The 19586-nt window shown below is 41.0% G+C and overlaps 1 protein-coding gene across 1 annotated transcript in view; it reads right to left on the reverse strand.

Annotated features, from left to right (window-relative positions):
- Window positions 1-1591, reverse strand: part of ADCY2 (adenylate cyclase 2) — a 205016-nt gene extending 203425 nt beyond the window's left edge. Inside the window, exon 1 of the mRNA XM_059855000.1 lies at window positions 1217-1591. Within this exon, the coding sequence (XP_059710983.1) occupies window positions 1217-1444 (228 nt within the window). The 5' untranslated portion in view covers window positions 1445-1591. The remainder of the gene's footprint in view (window positions 1-1216) is intronic.
- Window positions 1592-19586: the final 17995 nt, after the last annotated feature.

Consider the following 19586-nt stretch of genomic DNA (forward strand, 5'->3'; position numbering starts at 1 on the left):
AGCATCACCATTACTGGCCTCACTTTTACGACTGTCTTCTATTTAGTAGGAATGGTTGAACAAAAAACTTAAAATACAACTAATACAAACATGGAAAGGAAACAAACCACCGATCGACTCAAAGCTTAGCTAATCCTGCAGGCAGTTCCTGCAGGTTTTAAGACAAAAGTTTGGTCAAGCAAGAAAGCAGGATAAGCAAACACTAGCTGCAGTGCCTCTAGGAGAATCCATTAGATTATAGCGACCTGCTCATCCTTGCCTTTAGAGATAACTAGCTCTATTCAATAAACATTCAGCCTTCCAGAAGACCCCATAAAAAGATTCTTTTTTTTTTTTTTTTCTAAGGGAGGGGAAGAGTCTGAGACCACACAAATACCCATTTACTTCAGAAGTATACAGTAATGCTAACAGCCTGCCTCTAATCATTAATAGCAGGAAACTCTGTAAAGGACCAAGAATTTTACTGCCCTCTGCAGCTTTTCCTTTGCAAGGGCAAAACGCCACCCATTTCAGGGGAGAGAAACTGATACCGACTGTCACCTGCTGCTGTGACACATTTTTCTTCCTAAAGCCTGGAAACCCCACACTGAGCACGCAGTAAAGACATCCGACCAACCAAACTTCACCTTTCTTAAAAACGAAGGCTGCGCTGTCCCAAAAGCCTTCTTGAGAAAATGGGTCAAATGCTAGAAAATGATATCATAGGGGATGGAGGGGGCTAGCACAAGGAGGGGCACAGTCCCTGCTTACTTGCACTAAAAATATTACTTCAGATAAGGTACCGACCGCATTTTTGTGCGGCGATTAAAACCCTGCCACCACAAAGGCCACCACGGCCAAGCCGCCAGTTGGAAGAGAGCGGAGCCAAGGAATTAAGTGAATTAAACTCGATGCGCTTGTTGACTCAGTTTTCGCTCCATCAGCCGCGCGGCCGCTGCTCCAGCGTCGCCTCTAAATATCGGGCAGCAAAGTTCGGGCGGGGGCTCCCTGGCCCCCGCCGCCACCTCGGCGCCTCCCGCCACCAACTTTCCGCCGCAGGAGCTGCAGCACCGGCTCTCGGCCACCCCGTCCCGTCCCGCCCCGTCCGCCTCGGCTGAGAGTGCCGGGGACGGCGATGCCAGCGGGGCGACCGGAGAGGCGATGCCGGGCGGCGGCAGCGGGGATGCCCGGGAACCCGGGGATGGAGCGGGTCCCGGACCGGGAGGGCGTCTCTTACCAGCCCGGAGGCGAAGAAGACGGCGAGCAGAGCTAGGCAGGCGCCCATCACGATGAGGAGCAGGAAGACGATGAGCGGGTGCTGCTGGCTCATGCAGTAGTAGGACTCGTAGAGCCAGTCCCGGGAGCGGGACTGTTCGCCGCTCGCCCCGCAGCCGCCGCCCGCCTGCTCTGCCCGCTCTAGCAGGTAGCGGCGTCTCCTCCTCATCATCATCGCTTCTTGCCACATCGGGCAGAGCCCGCGCAACTCCCTCAGAGCCGCCGCCGCCGCCGCTGCCGCAGGAGGCAGCCGGGGAGTGGAGCGGGGCGCGCTCCCGCGCGGGAGGCGGAGAGGAGGAGCCGCGGCGGCGGCATGGGCACAGTGCGCCGGGATGCCGCGGCCGCCGCGCAGCCCGCCCGGGGCTTGGTGCGCCTCCGGAAGGCGCCACCCCGCACGCACATGCCTTGCCCGGCTCCCCCGGAGGCGGGGGCGGCAGGCGCGCTCCTCCTCGCCGGGGAGGGCAGCGGGCGCCCGCCCAGAGTCAGCGCCCCGGGGCGGCGGCCGCGGTAGCGGGAGGTGCCTTCGCGGGCGACCGTGGAAGCAGCCCCAGCCCCGCGCCCCTCAGCACCAGCGCAGGGAGATGCCCCCGGGGCCGCGCCACCTGCCCCGGCCTCCGCCTGCGTGGGACCGGGAGCCCTCTCCGCCCGGAGGGCCGCGGTGCCGCCGCAGGTGCCGCTCCCGACGGCGGCGGTGGGGCGGAGAGCGCGGCGTGTGCCGCTCCCGGCCCGCCCCCGGTGGCCCCGGCCCTGCCCGGCTCCCGCGGGGACACCGCTGCCTTCCTCAGGGTGGGTGGCAGCACCTCCCGGCGCCGGAGGGAGAGACATTTGGAATTGCTTTGGAATTGCTCCCACGGGCGGAGGGCTCGTGCAGGACTGTTTCACTGGGTACCTTTTCCGGAGGCGGCATCCTCTTTTTAGAAGTCATACGTCGATTTTTGTCAAAACGAGCATTCAAGTTAGAAAGAAGCATGACACATTTTTCCCCAGCTTACCATGTTCCGAAGGATTTGTTTAATTCCTACCAAAGCAGGGATTGGAAAGATGCTGGACATCTAACACAATAAAGTTACATATCTGTCATGCACAGCATTTACAGGCAGTTCTGCATCCCCAGCCCATTGCTTCCCTGAATGTCCCACCCACAGGTTAAGTCGGTCTCTGCCCTCTCTGATCTACCCTCCAGCCTCTGTTGTTGCTTTGTCACATCCTTAAACTCATAGAGCCTGCCAAAACGCTCCCAGGAGAGGAAGAGAACAGAGCAACACAGATGCTAATGGGCCTAAATGTCTCAAGGGTGTCTCCTGGTGATTGGAGTAATGTTAGAAACAAGAGGGACTTGGGAGTACTGTGCTACTACAAAAGGTGAAAAACTGGAACTGACATAAGTGGTCATAAATTGTCATAAATGAGAGACACAGAATAGAGGGCTGATCATTAATCAGGTGGAAGAGAAGGCAGATAACTAAGATGATATAGACCAAAACTACATGGACTGTGAACTAATTTATATTTAACAGCTAAATTCTGTGCAACTGATTTTTCTACCCAGAAAAAGAAGAGATGGGTCCTCCTCCACCAGTGTAACAATGCAGAGAAACCAATAACATGTACATCTCCAAAGCCCTGTCCACATGTTTGCACCTCTTAGATTCCTCAGGTTTTTAAAAGGGATGAGACTTGAGCTTTCCTGCCCCCTGTTCCTCTCAGCTGGCTGGATGGAAGAAAAGCTGCTTGTTTTTCACTCTTCCTTCCCCTGAAGCGCTTTCTGGGTCAGGAGGAACACATAAAGGAGAAGTGGAAAGTTACAACCGCACCCACTGTTTTGGGAGAGAGAGGGTGAAAAACTCTGAAAAAGCAGCAGTGGTAAGATTGAAGGATGAACACAAATCTATGTGGGGAGAACATTCTGGCAGAATTAATTGCTGGGAAGGAGTCAGTAGAGGTGGGTGTGAGAATTTTTGCAACATGAAAAGGCTTTACTTGCAGTCACTTCAAAAATTATGGAGTTGGCCACCCTCACTGTCACACACACATATATAGTGAGATAAGCATAGGGAGTTTAAAAAAATCAAGAGCCAAACCAGAATTACAACATAAAACCTCTTGAAAAAGCAAATCTCAGAATCTGGTACTTGAATACGTTTTGATCTCTCAAAGTTGGAAAGACCAGTATTGCATATACACTTCTTTAAAATTCAAGAATAATTCCATGATCCTGTAAGTAATCACAAAAATGCAAAAGACCTAAACAGGCAAAATGAAGAAAATTCTCTGTTCCATGTGCACAACAACTATCCTTGCAAAAGCATTTGAAAATTAGACAGTATATTAATACAGATGGTAGAAGTGGTTGTCTTCTTCCCTTAGCTGATTCTGCTTTAATAGCTTTCCACTGCTTTCCACCTCCCTGAACCTGAACAGGAAGGGCCATTCCAAAGAGTTTACCATGATGATCATGTCATTTGTTTGCTATTTCAGTAAGATCTTATGCCTGTAACAGCTAATTCCTCATTATATTACTCTCATGCAATTTCTCAGGAAATAAAATTATAATTGCACAGCAAAAACTTAATTAACCCAAAGGTTGCCCAGTGGTGTCTCATGCCTTTCCAAAACAATGGGATAAGCATAACTCCCTTCTGAAAGAGCAGACATAAGGTGTTTCAACAGCAGAGCAAGAGACAGTAACATGGTAACAAAAGAAAGCAAAATGATCATGTATAAACATCACCTCCTAAGGCGATTGCTAGATGTTACAAGTCAAAGGGGCGAGGCAGAAGGTTGGCTCGGCTGGACAGGAACCTTTATTAAGAAGATGAAAGGGAAGGCCAGTGGAAGAAATTTCAGCTGATGTGGGAAGAATACTGAGATGTTGCTTGCCGCTGTAGGGAGAAAATTGGTGTGGCCAAAGCTCAACTGGAGTAGAAGTTGGCCAAAACTGTAGGGGGAAATAAGAAAAGGGGTTTTTTTTAATATATTAATGGCAATAGGCTGAGTAGAAATAATATTGGCCCATTAGAGGTTGAGGGTGGTCCCCTCCCAAACAGGGACACAGAGAAGGCAAAAGTATTTAATGTATTCTTTGCCTCAGTTTTCTGCATGGATGATGGAACAAGGGGATTTCAGTGGCCTGAGCTGGAGGACTATGACTGCGAGAATGATCAACTCCAGTCAGCCCTGAAATTTTACAGGATCTGCTGCTCCAGCTGGACCCCTAAAAATCTACAGGGCCTGAAGGGATTCATCCAAGAATCCTCAAGGAGCTAGCTGATGTCACTCCAAAACCTCTCTTGATGATTTTTGAGCAGTCTTGGGAATCCAGAGAGGTCCCATCTGACTGGAAGCTGGTGTACATTGTCCTGATTTTCAAGAAGGACAAGAAAGGGGATGCCAAAAATTACAGGCCTGTCAGTCTCACTTCAGTGCCCAGTAAAATCATGAAGCATATTATTCTGGAAAGTATTGAAAAGCACCTACATGACAATGCAGTAATCAGTTACAGCCAGCACAGCTTAAATCCTGCTTGTGAAACCTGATCTCCTTTTACGACAGGGCAACCCACCTCACTGATCTAGAAATGCCCATTATATGTAATCTTTTTGAACTTCAGCAAAGCTTTTGATATCTCATGAAGGAGATGAGCAAATATCACAGCAAAGCTGTGATGTCTCTCACAGTATTCCTCTGGACAAAATATCCAGCATACAGTTGGATAACCAAGTTATGTGATGGGTGAGCAACTGGCTCACAGATCAGGCACAAAGAGTGAATGGGGTAGCATCAGGCTGGTGACCAGCTCAGCATATTCTACAAGTCTGATTCTACAGTTCTATGATATGTTTCCATTGAACTCCAGTGTTTTCTTGTCCAGCTGATGGACTCACCTGCTCTAATTTCCCTCTCCAAACTAGAAACCGGCATCTTTCAATTCATCCCTCAAACTTCACTAGAAACGTCCCACACCTTAATGTCTAAAACCCTCGTCAGTTCTTAGGGAAGATATCTAGACAGAAGCAATGGTCCAGTAAAGAAACCCCACACTGTCATGCAAATAATGACTGCAACATTCTATATATGGACAAGGTAATTGAAACTGTGCAGTATCCAAATCTGAATTTGAACTTCTAATTTGAATGCTCTACTTTTTATTTAACATATTAACACTTTTTTTTTTTCTCTCCACAGGATGAATTTAATTAAGCGAACATTATTGCAGTTGAATGACAATTATGTCATTGCTAAAGTTGAAATGCCATATGTTTTTAGAGACCAATTACCCTAGGTAGCTGAAAATAAGCATCCTTACTTGGCTCAACCTGAAAGTTTGCTATGCCTCAGGGAAAAGGAAGGTACAGTGAATTCTGTAATTTGTGGTTGAAAAGGAAAGCACTTTCAGAATAAAACCTCTTCATGTATTCTACCTTATTTCTCTAAATGGGGAACAAAAGCAAACCTAGCACTTAAGATTGTCAGAAACTGTCTCCTGTGTACCCTTGAGACTCCAACAACATGAAAGAATTTGTTCCTTAGCCAGCTGGTGTCTAAGCATCTGTTGTACCCCTCTGGAGTAGCAAAACAACGCAGAACAAAAGGTTGAGGTCCACAGCTGCTTGTCAAAGCAACCGTGAGCCAGAGGCATTACACATTGCAGTAGCATATTAAGTTAGAGAACTTAGTCCCTTCCAGCCTCAATTGCTCTGTGATTCTGTGTTATCACAGCTTACTTCCAGTGGCAAGGGATCTGTGATAAGTCTTAGGGAAAGGGATAAATAGGAACAGGACATACAGGAGAACCTCTTGTTCCTACATTGTTCTCTTTGCCCCTCTGGCTCAATCTCCATCACATCTTTCCTTCACTTTCCCTTCTCTGTTGTCTTCTGCATGAGTGTTCTGGTCAGGGATACAGACTAGCTCCCAGCAGAGACAGATCCTTTGCTCTCAGCTGCTCTGTTCAGCTGTAGGACAACCTGAGCCACGAGAAATAAATTGCAGGGAAAGCTGCTGAATCCCACAGTCCTGCAAGATAGCAAGCACACAAAAGAGCCATAGCAATTGGCCTGAGCAAAACTCTGCCCCTAAGTCCACTGGTGGTCAGGTTGCCCCCTTGGCAGCGTGCCACCAAAGTTGCCCATCACTGCAGCCTTGGCACTTTAATGCCACAGCCCAGCTCCACCAGGGCACCTCACACTGAGCTGAGATTGCAGGTCAGGTTGTCCTACCTGTAAGGTTTCACATGGCCAGTGCTTCAGTGGCACTTCAGAGCTTGGATATGGCAGCGGGACCAAACTCAGGTCAGCCAGAGCTGCTTAGGTTTGCTCTGGAGACCCAACTCTGCCATAAGATCAGTGTGTGCATACATCTGACATGACCAGGGTCTTAACAACATTAATTTGTCCACTAGTGATGCATAACTTTTATTGTTGTTGTTGTTTAAGGCTGAAGAGTGCTATTTTTTACTGAATTTTTCTGGATTCATTTTACTGAGTTCAGTTAACAGGACTTGCTCTTTCAAAACTTATAATGGCAGCTATGTGTTACTGTTGCTCTTCAAAAAATGAGGACACACTTTCCTACAGAAATGAATTGGATTTCACAAACCTGAAAGCAGGTGAAATTCACTTTTGTTTTAGATATAGATTTGCCCACGGTGTTTAACATTGTTATTTAAGGTGCCAAATAACAGTCTGACTGTTCTATAATTCCTTGTGTAGTTTTTCTCCCTCCCCCTTTTTGAAGACAGTATTTAACTTTGGACCTCTCTCAGCCTCCATAAACTTTTAAGAGTGTTTACTAAAAAGTTCTGAGGTTATTGAAGGAACTACTTGAGACTCAGATTATCTGAAAATACCTCAGTAATCTCTCTTCTTGGATTATTTCCTCACAGATGGTGTCTACTTTGGTCATCTAATCATAGATAACCTTTTCATTGAAGATAGAAGCAAAATATAGATCAGATTTTTAAAGGTTTTGAACCATCTGTTACTAGCTGAATTGTGGACCAATGATTTCCAAAGTCTTCTTTCAAAAAGCATGTGACAAACAAAAATTTATCCAGAAGTGCATCAGTTTTCTCTCTGCTTATACCTTGGCCTTTCTTATTTTGATCATGCTACTCTTTGCACTCACTGTTTTAATATGACTTGGTTTCCAAATTCTATATGATATTATACTTTTTCTGTTTCAAGGCATTAGCCTTCAATTATGCATTTCCTCATCTTTCATTCTGGGACAGTTTGCACTTAGTGGTATTACTTAGGAAACCACCTACTCTTCCAGATAACCTGCTTTCCGGTGGGAAATGTAAGGTAGGTGGGAGGAAAGCAATAGAACTTTGGAAATTTGGAACTGCTCAGGTGGTTTTACAAAATTGCTAATTGACTGGACAAACCAGAGACAAGTGCCATAGGAAGCTCAGGAAAGACCTGTTCAATGTATAACTACAGCCAGAACACTTTTACCACTTTTGGATGCACAAAGAATAAGATAATAAACAATTTAGAACATACAGTAATACCTCTATACTGATCAACTATACACCTTCATCTTGAGTTTTATTACCCTACTCACCCTACCTCATAAAACACATTGCAGAATTAGAGACAGATTCTTCAGAGAACAGTTAATCAAAACAAAGGAAGAGTTTCCTCTATTTAGCAAATATGTAGGATGGTTATCTACACAAACAAAACATAGGAGGAACCCATACTAATACATGTATCATTACTCTAGAAATGACTGCTTGGAATTTTTGTCTTCTTCATTTTTAATTTTTTTAAGAAAAAGGGTAGACTGAAAATTAAAGGAATGAAATGCAAAATTAGTAAATGGCATATGTGATTTCACTGTGGTAGTTAATCTTTCAGAGCAGAACTCTGTCACAAGAGGCTTCTAAAACAAGAATTTCAGGGTACAAAACTGATTTGGTTTTATATGTTTTTCAAAGTTTGATAATTGTCAATAATAACAAAAATTATAAGGAATATTGATGCTGCTGTTTCACAATTAGCGTCAGTGCAAGGGAATGCAGGGATTAAAAAATACAAAAGGCAGGTTATGTCAAAATGGGTTTCTTGCACCTTCTATTGAATAATGATTTTTTTTTTCTATTCTCAAAGATTGGTTATTAGCATGGATTATTCTTTGTTGTCATTCAGTTGGGGTCAGTGGTGTTCCAATGACTTTAATTGACAAAAAGAAATGTTGATTTCCCAAATAAAGGGTGAGACCATTGATTCAAAGCCTACTGAATAACACAACACAGTCTACATATTCTTCCTTTAATAAGGAAGGCAAATATATAGTAAAATTATTTTGGTTCTAGACATTTTACTATGATCTTTACTCCATCTGCACAATCCACCGAAAGTAAAAAAAAAAAAAAATGCACCTAAAGCAAACTCACAAATGTGCAATGCTTCAAAATTATTCCAATGATTAAATCAGATACAAAGCATTTACTGACCTATTCAGGTTAATCGGGTTAACTCGTACTGCAGAACAGAAACACATAAATCTAAATATAAAATGAGCAGCTGAAATAGAGAAATGCACCTAGGTAAATTCATATCCAAGAAAGCCATATTCATGTGTATATAAAAAACCAATTTTGCAAAATCTCAGTGTTGCTTCAATTTTTCCCTCAGTAGCTGTCATAGTTATGTTAAAGGAAGCTTCCTCCCAAGAGAAGCTGCAAATAGAAGTGCAAATAAATGGCACAATCCTGCAAAATTCAAGATATGAACCAAGTTCTAAAAATACTTAAAAGCAAACAAAAGTCCATACATGTTAATTCTGGGATTTCTGTGAAACTTTTTGAAAGCTTGGAACTAATTAGTGAAGTAGATTTTTGCAAGATGGAATGACAAGTATTTTCCCCCGACAAAAAATTTCCTGTTTTTAATTTTAAAGTCTTTTTGGCTACAAGAAAGACCATCTCGATACATGTTTTTTATAATTATTGTGGTATTATTTATTTAATGGCCAAAGTTTTGCTTACACTGAGAGAAGAACTCTAGAAAATGTTATTGACAGGTTAATATTTAAATTGAACTGGACTTAAACACAAAACTACAGGAGAGTTGAACATCACTCCAGATTTGGACCACAGGTAAATTTTATCCATAATTTTTTTCCACTTGCCAGGACTATAGCCTCTCTCACTCCTGCAGAGGTCCTGCATTTCTTCCTCTCCTTCTTTCACAGCTTCAGCATGTTCTGCTAGATAAATGCTGCATGCTCCTTTTGGAGATGGAGCTGGCACTGTCTGCTTTCAGACCTCTGTTCTGCCACTTAGTGACCTTAGCAAAAACATGTTAACCACAGAGGGCTTCCAGAATCGTGTGAACCTGTGTGAGGTAATGGTTTCAGCTGCATATTTGATAAGAGCACCCAGCTGACAGCAGAAAATTGTAAGAGTTGGTAACGTTCCAGGACCCAAGTCTGCAGTGTTCTGCCAAGAGTAATGGATCCCAGGATTTTGGCGAAAGTGTTATTTTTGGAGTGAGAAAGGAGAGACTGAGCTGCTGCTGAGGATAAGAGGTCGCTCTGGCCATGAAATCTCCTGGTACTGAATGAGTGATAGACCAGGGTGCTGGAGTCCAGGAGGCTGGGGAGATTTTCTGAAGGGAGGTTTTGGGTGTGTGGGCTGAGTCAGGTCCTGGCATGGTGTCACACCTTAAATAGAGATTATGGGTTGGCAGCACAGCCTAACCCTCCTAGCACTAAGGAGTGGGGAGCAGTAGGGTAAATGTCATTGGCAAACCCAGTCCAGCCCTTTGCTGCTGGTGAAACCTACCTCATGTTGGGAACACTTCTCTTGTAGCTTTGGAGAAAAGGTATTTTTATTAATCAACAAAATATTCCAGCTTCAGAATTTTTCTTCAAACCAGCTGATGGATACACAACTGTTGGTAACAGTTATGATATACATAACTGCACATCCACAATGTGTATTTGGAGGGGAAGCTTATAAATAGCTGCTAAAGCACTGTCTCAGATATTTCAGCACCATCTTATCACTAAGAGTATTTGTGTAAATTTTTCCATTTTTGAGATCAAGATCTCAAAAAATAAAGTACCAGAGACCTATTCATTTCACAAGAGCTTTCTCACTCCTTAGGGCTAAAAGAAAATTCACTATTGAGGCAACAAGGGACCTCCAAAGATTGTCTAGTCTGACCCCCCCTGCTCTTAAGGGGGTCATCTAGGGCAGGTTTCTCAAGAGTGTGTCCAGTTGAGTTTTGGGTACCTCCAAGAATGCCAACTCATCAATACCCTTGAACAACCAGTGCCTGATCATACTTAAACTAAAAAAGCTTTTTCTAAGCCGAATTTGGTTTTTTTGCATGTTGAACTCATTGCCTCTTGTCCTTTCACTCAGCAGCACTAAGTCTGTCTCCATCTTTTCTGTTCTCTGCCCCCTGTCAGGTATTTATATGCTCTTATATCCCCCTGAACCTTCTCTTCTCCAAACTAAACAGTCTTGAGCTTTCCTCTGAAGAAAATCCTCCAGTTGCTTAATTGACTTTGTGACCTTAGGTTGGACACATGTCTTGGAACATTTGTCCAAAGTCCAGCATAGTCTGGACTGTATTTTTCTTTTGTTGAAAACATAAAATTACAATGTAATATCAAACTCCTGCAGAGTGAGAAAGTCAAAAGAGGGCAATAAACTGACAAAGAAATACAAGAGAATGCTTAAACAACTCAGTAGAAAACAATCAAAGGCAACAGTGACAGTGGAAGGGTTCAAAGGATTCCACAGGTGTAGGAGTATTTTGGAAAGTAATTAATATATAAAGGAAAGGATATGAATTAGATGGCAATCTAATAATGAATAAAATTAAGATAAAATCATACAGTCACAGAAACTATCTAGTTATAAAACAGGTCCCTCATAGTGAAGCAAGTTTCTTAAAAAAAAGACCAAAAAAAAACAACACCAAAAACTCCAAAACAAAAGTTGACCATTACCTATGCAGCTGTGACATTTAGAAAGGAGTGGAATTTTTAAGAGTAAGTTTAAGTGCAAGTAGAAATCACAAAAGACAATCAGAATTCCCAGGAGCAAAGCGTGAAATGTCATAATTTCCATGCTGATATACTTAGAGCAAGAAGAAAAAAAAATCATGCAATCTTATCTAATTCACAGACTGATTGCAATGGTCTGAGTATTTGAAAATATCTAAAGGAATGAAGAATGATGATTTGCTCAATTAAAAAAAAAAAGAAAAAAATAATAAAAATGTTTTGCTATGATTACAATCTCATAGGCTAAGAAGTCCAGGGTTTGCTATTACATGGTAGTTTTATGTTTTTAACAAAAGAGAAATACAGGAATTTTCTGGATCTATGAAAAGCTCATCTTGTAAAATAAAATATATTCTAGTCATTGACTGTTTGGGAAAAAATAAAATTATTAAAGCAGAACAAATATTTTGATTACAAAAAGTCAAACTAATACATTATGAGGTTTAGGAAAGTCAGCAGTAGTTTTGTCTGCTATTGATGGGTAATTAAGCTGGGAGTCTCCTTTCCTACCTGAAGTAGTTATGCATGTGTCCCTTTTATTACCAAATTCACAGCTCTGGTTGGAAAAAATGATTTGCATCTGATTTTTTCCAGTAAGGCTAATGATCACAGTTATAGAAAAAGACAGGGGATACCTAACAACAAAAATCAAGACCTAAACATATTATTCTTCCACAGACCCTATTTGATATTAAACTCAATTTATTTTAGATTAATGGGTTTGAGTAGGGAGAAGAGGAAGACCATTAAGGGCCATGTGTCTTATCTACATCAGTTTCCATGTCTGAATCAACAGCTGTAAAATTGATATTAAATATAGATTGGAGGAGTTGCCTGATTTAAATGTGGTATCTCCTTACATTGTGCATAAGCAAAGTGTAGAAGTCTTTGTTGCAGGACGCTGTAATTGCTAAATGTTTGCAAGTGTTCAAGTAGCAACTGCAGAAGGATGTGTGCTGATGGAGGAAATCTGATGCTGGCCATTAGGCTCAGAAACAACTTCCACTTCATAAAGTTCCTGAGCAATTAGTTTTTCCCAGCCAGAAGTTACCAGAGTCTGAAAGGGAGTCAAAGGAGACACTACTTTGTCCAATTTTTATACACCTTTATACACCTGCAGTCTCATAGCCCATCTGGTTTGATGCTTTATGTTGGTTTCAAGGATGGCTACAGAAAAAAATGTGCAAAAAGTTTCTTTGCTCTCTGATCAGATGACTGTCATCCAGATTGTTGTAGCTGCAGCAGCCAAACTATCCAGGTTCCAGGTGTCTGCTGCATGTCCCATAGTTTTTATCCTGTCTTGTGTATGGTGTTATCCAGCTTGTTTTAGCTTAATTATTGCATAGCTTTGTTCAGCTAGATAGTTCTTCTGCTTCTAAAGGGATCATGACAATACAATGTACCAAAGCTAAGTAACCATAGTATATCTAATCCCAGTGTAATTGGAAAACATGAAAAAATAACTGTGAGCAAACGCAAGGAATGAACCTTCAACACTGTTTTCCTCTTAGCAAAAAGTCAGGTCACTGACAACTTCCTGCAATAATCCATGGGAAGGGTGAGAGCCTAAAGGGTTAAATACTTTTATACTACTAATGATCTGTTGCAGAATTGAGAAATATGGAAATTAAGTGCTTGTAACTGGACTAAGAAGAAGTGGTTGCTGTATTTGATTAGAATGTTACAGCATCATACCAGCAGTGAAGTCCAGTCATGGATCTTCATATAAATTATGGTCTCTTATTACTCATCATGAACTTCATTGCATAGTACTAAGTTTGAGACAGGTTCCCAGGATGGATGGATGTTGGATCTTACTCCAAGGAGTAGGACCTTTATAGAGAAGAGACTTTGCAAAAAATTGCCTCAATGAAATACCCAAACTATTCTCCTAGAACCATTCTTAAGTTTTCTCATCTTGGAGAGCAGCACTCTGCATGCATTGTAATGCTCCTGCTATTATAATTGGAGTTTCTGGAGTGTTTCAGAAATCGTAGAGGATAGTCATTAAGACTGGTAATAGAAAACAGATATCTTTTCAACAAACAGATCAAGGGATGCAATTTAAGTTCTCACCCACGCTCTACTCTCATCGAAGACTCCAGCTGTACAAAAACAAGAGTTAAAATCAGTACTGCATAAACATCACACAAAAGTGAGCCGCAAAGCCGTATCCTTTCCCTCTTTTACTTTTCTTAGAGAAGTACCTCTTAATTAACTGATGAACCAAAACAACTCAGCTCTTATTTAGGGGAGCAAAATGCATCCAGGAGCTAAAAAAACCCCTGCCTTTGCAGATGACTTCTGGCCAGTGAAGACGGGACCATGTTGTCCAAGAATATTTTAGGTCAGATATTCCTTTCCTCCTTCTCCCCCCAGATTCCTGTATAGAAATAGCACAAGCACAGTTACATCACAACAGGAACAGTCTTTCTTCTCTAAAAAAGACGGACATCCATAACAATGATAGAAAAGCACAAAAAATATTAGTCTTAGCATTGTGCCAGCAGCTTTTAAATATGAAGAACTAGTTAGAGGTGAAACCATTTAAATTACACAATTACTGCAAGAAACCGTAACTTAAAGATAAGTTAATTCTTCTATTATTGTTGGGCCAGTTCCTGAGTCTGTGTAAATACTGATAAATCCCATTGAAATAAGTCGCAGTCCTCAAAGGCACCAAACACCTTGATACAAATAATTTCTGGGATGCAATTTTTTTTCAGGGATGTTCAGCATTCCTAGGAGTGTGATTTAAAGAACACTTCTGATCAAAGGAAAAGTCACGTCCCTATGGCTTTATGCTTTCTTTCAGCCATACTGATTTCCAAAAAAATGTAGAAGGCCTTCTGCAGGAACACTACAAATGGACTTATGTCGCATCTGTATCACGTAGCACTCAATTTATAAACTCCTAGAGTGTTCCTTGGCAAACAGCTTTGTTCATTTGAATTACTGCAAAATATTGAATATCTGAGATTATGCTCTTGGTGATCACAGCCATTCATTACAGAGTGAAAAGCTGAATTTCCAATGTCAAGGACATAGTTTGAGAATTTTTTAACACAGCTGGGATAACAGGTAGAAAAAGAATTGCAGAAAAAGTACATATGTGAGATGTAAATGCCATATAAAGTAGAGCATCTCAGAAATGAAAGTGGAAGACGTAATTACATATTTTCTTCTGTTTATGTCAAAAGTCATTAAACAGATTAAATTAAAATGTATGAAATTTCTGTGAGAAAAGACGTCACCATTTTTATGCCAGAAATGCAGTGAGTGGTATAAACAGTCCTTGATAACACTCCTCACTCTCCCTCTCTGATAAGAACATATATTGAGATAAAGATGTGTTTTAAGAAAAGCATGTATGACTTAAGAAATTAAGCTATGACAGATCATAGAGGATTTGCAACAACTCACCACCCCCTCCCCAGAAGACACTGATGATATTAATTATACTTTATCCTTTAGCTATCGTTGTAACAGAAAATGTGCTAAATACCTATTAGCTTGAGGAGCCACTGAGTGAGCCTGGAAATGTGTTTTCATTAACACTACGTGCTTTCTGATGTTGCAGACTAGGGTGAAGCATCGGTAGCAGAGAAGCTAAGTGAGAAAGACTAAATGAATGATATATCTGGTACAGTGCCAATGGATAAGGACTAAGTGTCTTCTTGTAGCACAGTGGGCCTCCTCACTGTCAGAGGAAATCAGAGATGGGAAGGGAGGAGCTATGTCTTGTGTGGTTGACTCTGAAGGTCTTCAGAACCTTTGAATTTTGACACCAAATTGTGGCTTTGCATGGACACAAATTAAAATTAAGTGCATTAAGTCTTCAGCACGAGAATAAAACTTTTTTTGATTTTTGAGGAGATGTGAGGATTGAAACCAGAAAGCTTAACTCTGAGCAAATATTTATCCTGACTAAAATCCCATTTGTATAAATATATTCTCTTGGTAAGACAGGCATTCCTAATATAATATAGCTCATGCCATATTATCCAGAGGTAGCCTTTTATTCATCCCTCATCTATAAATAACTGCTTCACTTTTTTTATTACTTAAAACATTGTTTCATTTTGCTTAAACAGGGGGATATTATTATCATAACATTGTTACTGTTATTATAAGCAAGACAATAGCATTAATGCAATCACAAAGATGAAAAATCAAGTGCAGAAAATGCCAGAGCAAAGGCTAAAAGCTTTAACCACCCTCCAGGTATTTATTTGCATCCCCAGGAAACCATAACATACTATAAAACAATGTGGAATATCTCATCTGGTATAACAAACCTATATATAGACCATATAGTCTTCCTTAGTGTGTTTGCTTTATAGATTTCTGTGATCTAGAAAATCATGCCATGTGTAAGAAAAATTGTAGAATACCATAACATGGGAAGAATAGTTTAAATTTTAGAAGAGAAACATTTTATGCTTTTATTCTGGGGGAAAAAAAAGTGTGCAAGACTTATATGAATGGGTTTCTAATTTGGAATGGTGAAAATGAAATTGTAGACTGAAAGCTGCTGAAAGCTGCATAAGAAAGAGACATTCAATAAAATTGTACAAAGTATGAAGAAAAAAATATGGTTTCTATCAAAATCTGCAGCAGTGTGAATTATAGATCAAGAGCTATGCAGTCTACAGGGCTATGGAAGGGTAAACCCTGCAACTTCAATGCTTTGTTGTAAAATTGTTGGCAGAAAGCATAAACTCATTGTGTAACGAAGGTAGACCCAGAAGTGTTGAGAATTATGTATTACATGTAGGTAATGTAAATATTCATCTTCACAGTGTCTGGGAAGGCACTCATAGGAAAAGGCAGCAAATTTAATTATTCCTGGGATCAGTACAGTTGATGTCACTGGGAAAAAATACCCAGCAACAAAAGGCAAACAACATTTTTTGTAAGGATCAACTGTGATGAATTCATAGAAAATGTACTTTCCCTCTGGGGGGAAAAAAAAACCACACAGAAGAAAAATTTGTACCAGTTTAAAAAAATGAGTAGAAAAATGAAGACTAAAAAACTGTGGCATGAAATTATGTATAGGAAATGTAACAGTAAAACTTGTAGTGAAAAATTATTATTTAAATTACTTGAGTTGTAAAACCAAAACCAAAGATCTATTGAAAATGAGGGGATGCTATGACAGGCCCGTGGAGAGGCCCAATGATTAGGCATAATTTTTTTCAGTCACTTGCAATCAGATAGCTATCAAAGTAAAGATAATTTATAAAAAATTAGGAGTCCATTTTGTAATAGAGAGGGAATATCTTGGTACAAAAGATGCTTTCAATCCACCTAGACCTGATGTAATTTCATCCTAGGCACTGGTCGATGATATCTGATTTCTCTCCATGACTGCGTAACAGACTTCAGAGAAAAAAAATAGTTGAGTAAGGTTTTTAAATCCATCTCAGATAATATTCTCATATACAAACCAGGGAAAAAATCCACAGATTAAATTATTATAGAGTGGCTACTGGATTGCTAATGTTCAGAAAATCTCCACTGAGGGAGCAGCTATTTCTGACTCAGTATCTAAATGATCGGAGCAATCTAGAAAGACTCTGTGCAAGTCTGTCCTTAGCCTGGTTCATATTTTCATATGTAGCCTGGGGATGAGAGAAGAGAATGGTTTATTAAATCTGCAACTGAGATCAAGCAAGAAGAGGACTCAAGATATATCTGTAGTGAAAATGAAACATAAGCTGCTGGGAGTGTGATACAAAAAGGTAGAATTCTGCTGTGCAGAGTGAAATAGATGGGAGAAATCCACACAGAAAACAAAAAACTTCTGGTCTGGTACAGACATGCAAAAAGGAATGTAAAGGTTGTTGGTGCCCCATTCAGTGCTGGAAAGGCAAAAGCTAGAGCGCTGTTCAGAGCCTGGCACTCCTGTCAGAGGAGGACCTAGACCAGAGAAAAGATAATTTATAGCAGAAAGCAGATTGAAGGAAAGACTGGAAAATGCTGAAGGCAGCTGGGAAAAAGAGAAAGGAAGGAAGGAAAAACCTCTCAAAACTGAGAGAATAGTTGGCTCATGTGATGAACAGGGAGAGAAGTAATGGATTGTAGGTTTAATGGGGAAGATTTTAGCAACTCTGTAGGATTTTTTTTGTTTGTTTGTTTGGGTATTTTTTGGTTTAAAAAGATTCTTACATCACTGGAACAAGTTAGATAGCAGCTGACAGGGTGTGAATGATGGCAAATGATCCTGTTCTGGACCATGGGATAGGCCAAATGACCTCTTGAGTCTTCTCTTCCAGTCCTATGATGACTGCTGCAATGATGTGACCATGTGCTCCTGTTTAGGGCAAATTTGGGAGGAAACTTCCAAAGGGGTCCCTCTAGAAAGCAGATTCAAGCAGCCCCTGTCTCAGCTGGTTTGGGAAAAGATTTTCTTGGATAAAAGGGGAAGAAACCTGTTTATTTGTCAAGCAAAGTAATCACAAGCATAAAAAATGAATAATATTAAACAATAAAACCTCTCGCTGTTCTGAAGAGCCGGCAAATTCAGAATGTCCTTCTCATGGAGTGTATCTCGGTTCACTCAGTCTCTTATTAGTCCCTCCTGTGCTGGAAAATGCCATGTCCCGAGCCCCAGTGGGCCACAGGTGTGAGCTGCCGGTGTTTTTCTGGGTTTTCAGTCCAGATCGGTTCCAAGAAAAAGAAAAGCCATAGTCTGGGGAACTTCTCTGCCTCAGCTAGCTAAGAAAAACTAACTGAAAAGCAAAGGAGAGCTCTGTCCCACCATCTGTCCATGTTGCAGACAACACAGTCCAGGAGAAGGATGCGGGAGAGCAAGTGCAGTTTCTGATAACAAACCCTGTGCTCCTTCTCTCCCTCATTTCACCCTTGGAACCAGACTTAAAGGTGCAGAATTTAATATCCATAAACAGAACAGATGATTGGGAATACAAGCATCATAAAGTCACCCTAGGGCACCATGAAATTCAGGTAATGGCAAGTTCTGTACTACATGGTTGGTTCTAATACCTGGAATCTTTAAAGCGACTCTGAGATATGTGATAAATGGAAACGCTGTTTTGGAAAGAGCTTGGTTCACACAGTCCTCATTTGCACAGACTATTGGCCTTTCTACTAATGTATTCTGTGTTATGTAGACTTTAAAAATACTTCACCAGGTGGTGCTGTTACACACAACCTTCCAAGCCTTACCCTACCCCTGGGGCACATGGCAGTCTTGGGAAAGCATCTGTGGGTGGTGAAAATGTGTCCCTAGAGGCAGAAGTATGTTTAGTCTTTGATATGGCTGAAGGTGTTATGGAAAGAGGGGTTGTCTACAAGGCTTGCTTGGAAGGCTTAATTTTGGACTGTGTAAAGGATATGGAGAATTCTCTATGTGTATGTAAATGTGTCTGTGTGTATATTTTAGAGATATATTTCCTTTACTGATCTCTCCGTCCTTCAGAGTCCTGGATATGACAACAGAAGGGTCATACAGCCTCTGAGGAGAGCACTGCCATCCATGAGTGGTGCATATACAGCTGTAAAATCTAAACACATGCTCTGCGAATGTACCATGAAAAGCCCAATTAAGATTAATTCATTTGGAGACTATTTTTATTATACAGCACAACAACACAAGTGTTCTGTGTACATGGATAACAAAGATATGCCTTTTATTTATTTCAATTAAACAAAACAAGCTTTGGGAGACTGCATAATTGTGCTTTCTAAATACAGAAAATGTTTCTATTGTCCTCTTAATGTTCTCTTTTATAAAATGAGGACATTATGAGATATTTATAAAAACATAGGATGCATACAAACTTTCACAAAAACTATGAAAAAAAATCATAGAATCTTTTAATCCAGAAGCAACTTCAGTGGTCATTTAATCCAAACAGGTTCCTGGTCAAAGGAACTACACCCAACTAGATCAGGTTGCCCAGGGCCTTGAATAGATGGAGATTCCACAATCTCTCTGGGTGATTTCTTCAAGAGCTTAAAAGATTTCATATAAAATTGCTTTCCTTGAATCTAATCAGACTCTTTTGTGTCACAGCTTAGATCTGTTACCCCTATGCAATGCATTCTGAATTTTTGAGAAGAGCCCGGCTCCATTTCTTCTATTAAGTACTTAAAAAAAAAAAAAATAAAGAAAGGAAACTGTCTTGACTTCTCATCCTAAGGCTAAAAAATCCTTGTTGTCTCATTCCCTCCTGCATGCATTACAGCCCTTATCATCACCACTGGACCCACTCTGGTATGCTAACAGTTTTAAGACAGAATTTGTGCTACTGGGGTTGCTGCCTGTCCCATCC

The sequence above is a fragment of the Haemorhous mexicanus genome, chromosome 1 (assembly GCF_027477595.1).
Source record: "Haemorhous mexicanus isolate bHaeMex1 chromosome 1, bHaeMex1.pri, whole genome shotgun sequence".
Taxonomy (NCBI): domain Eukaryota; kingdom Metazoa; phylum Chordata; class Aves; order Passeriformes; family Fringillidae; genus Haemorhous; species Haemorhous mexicanus.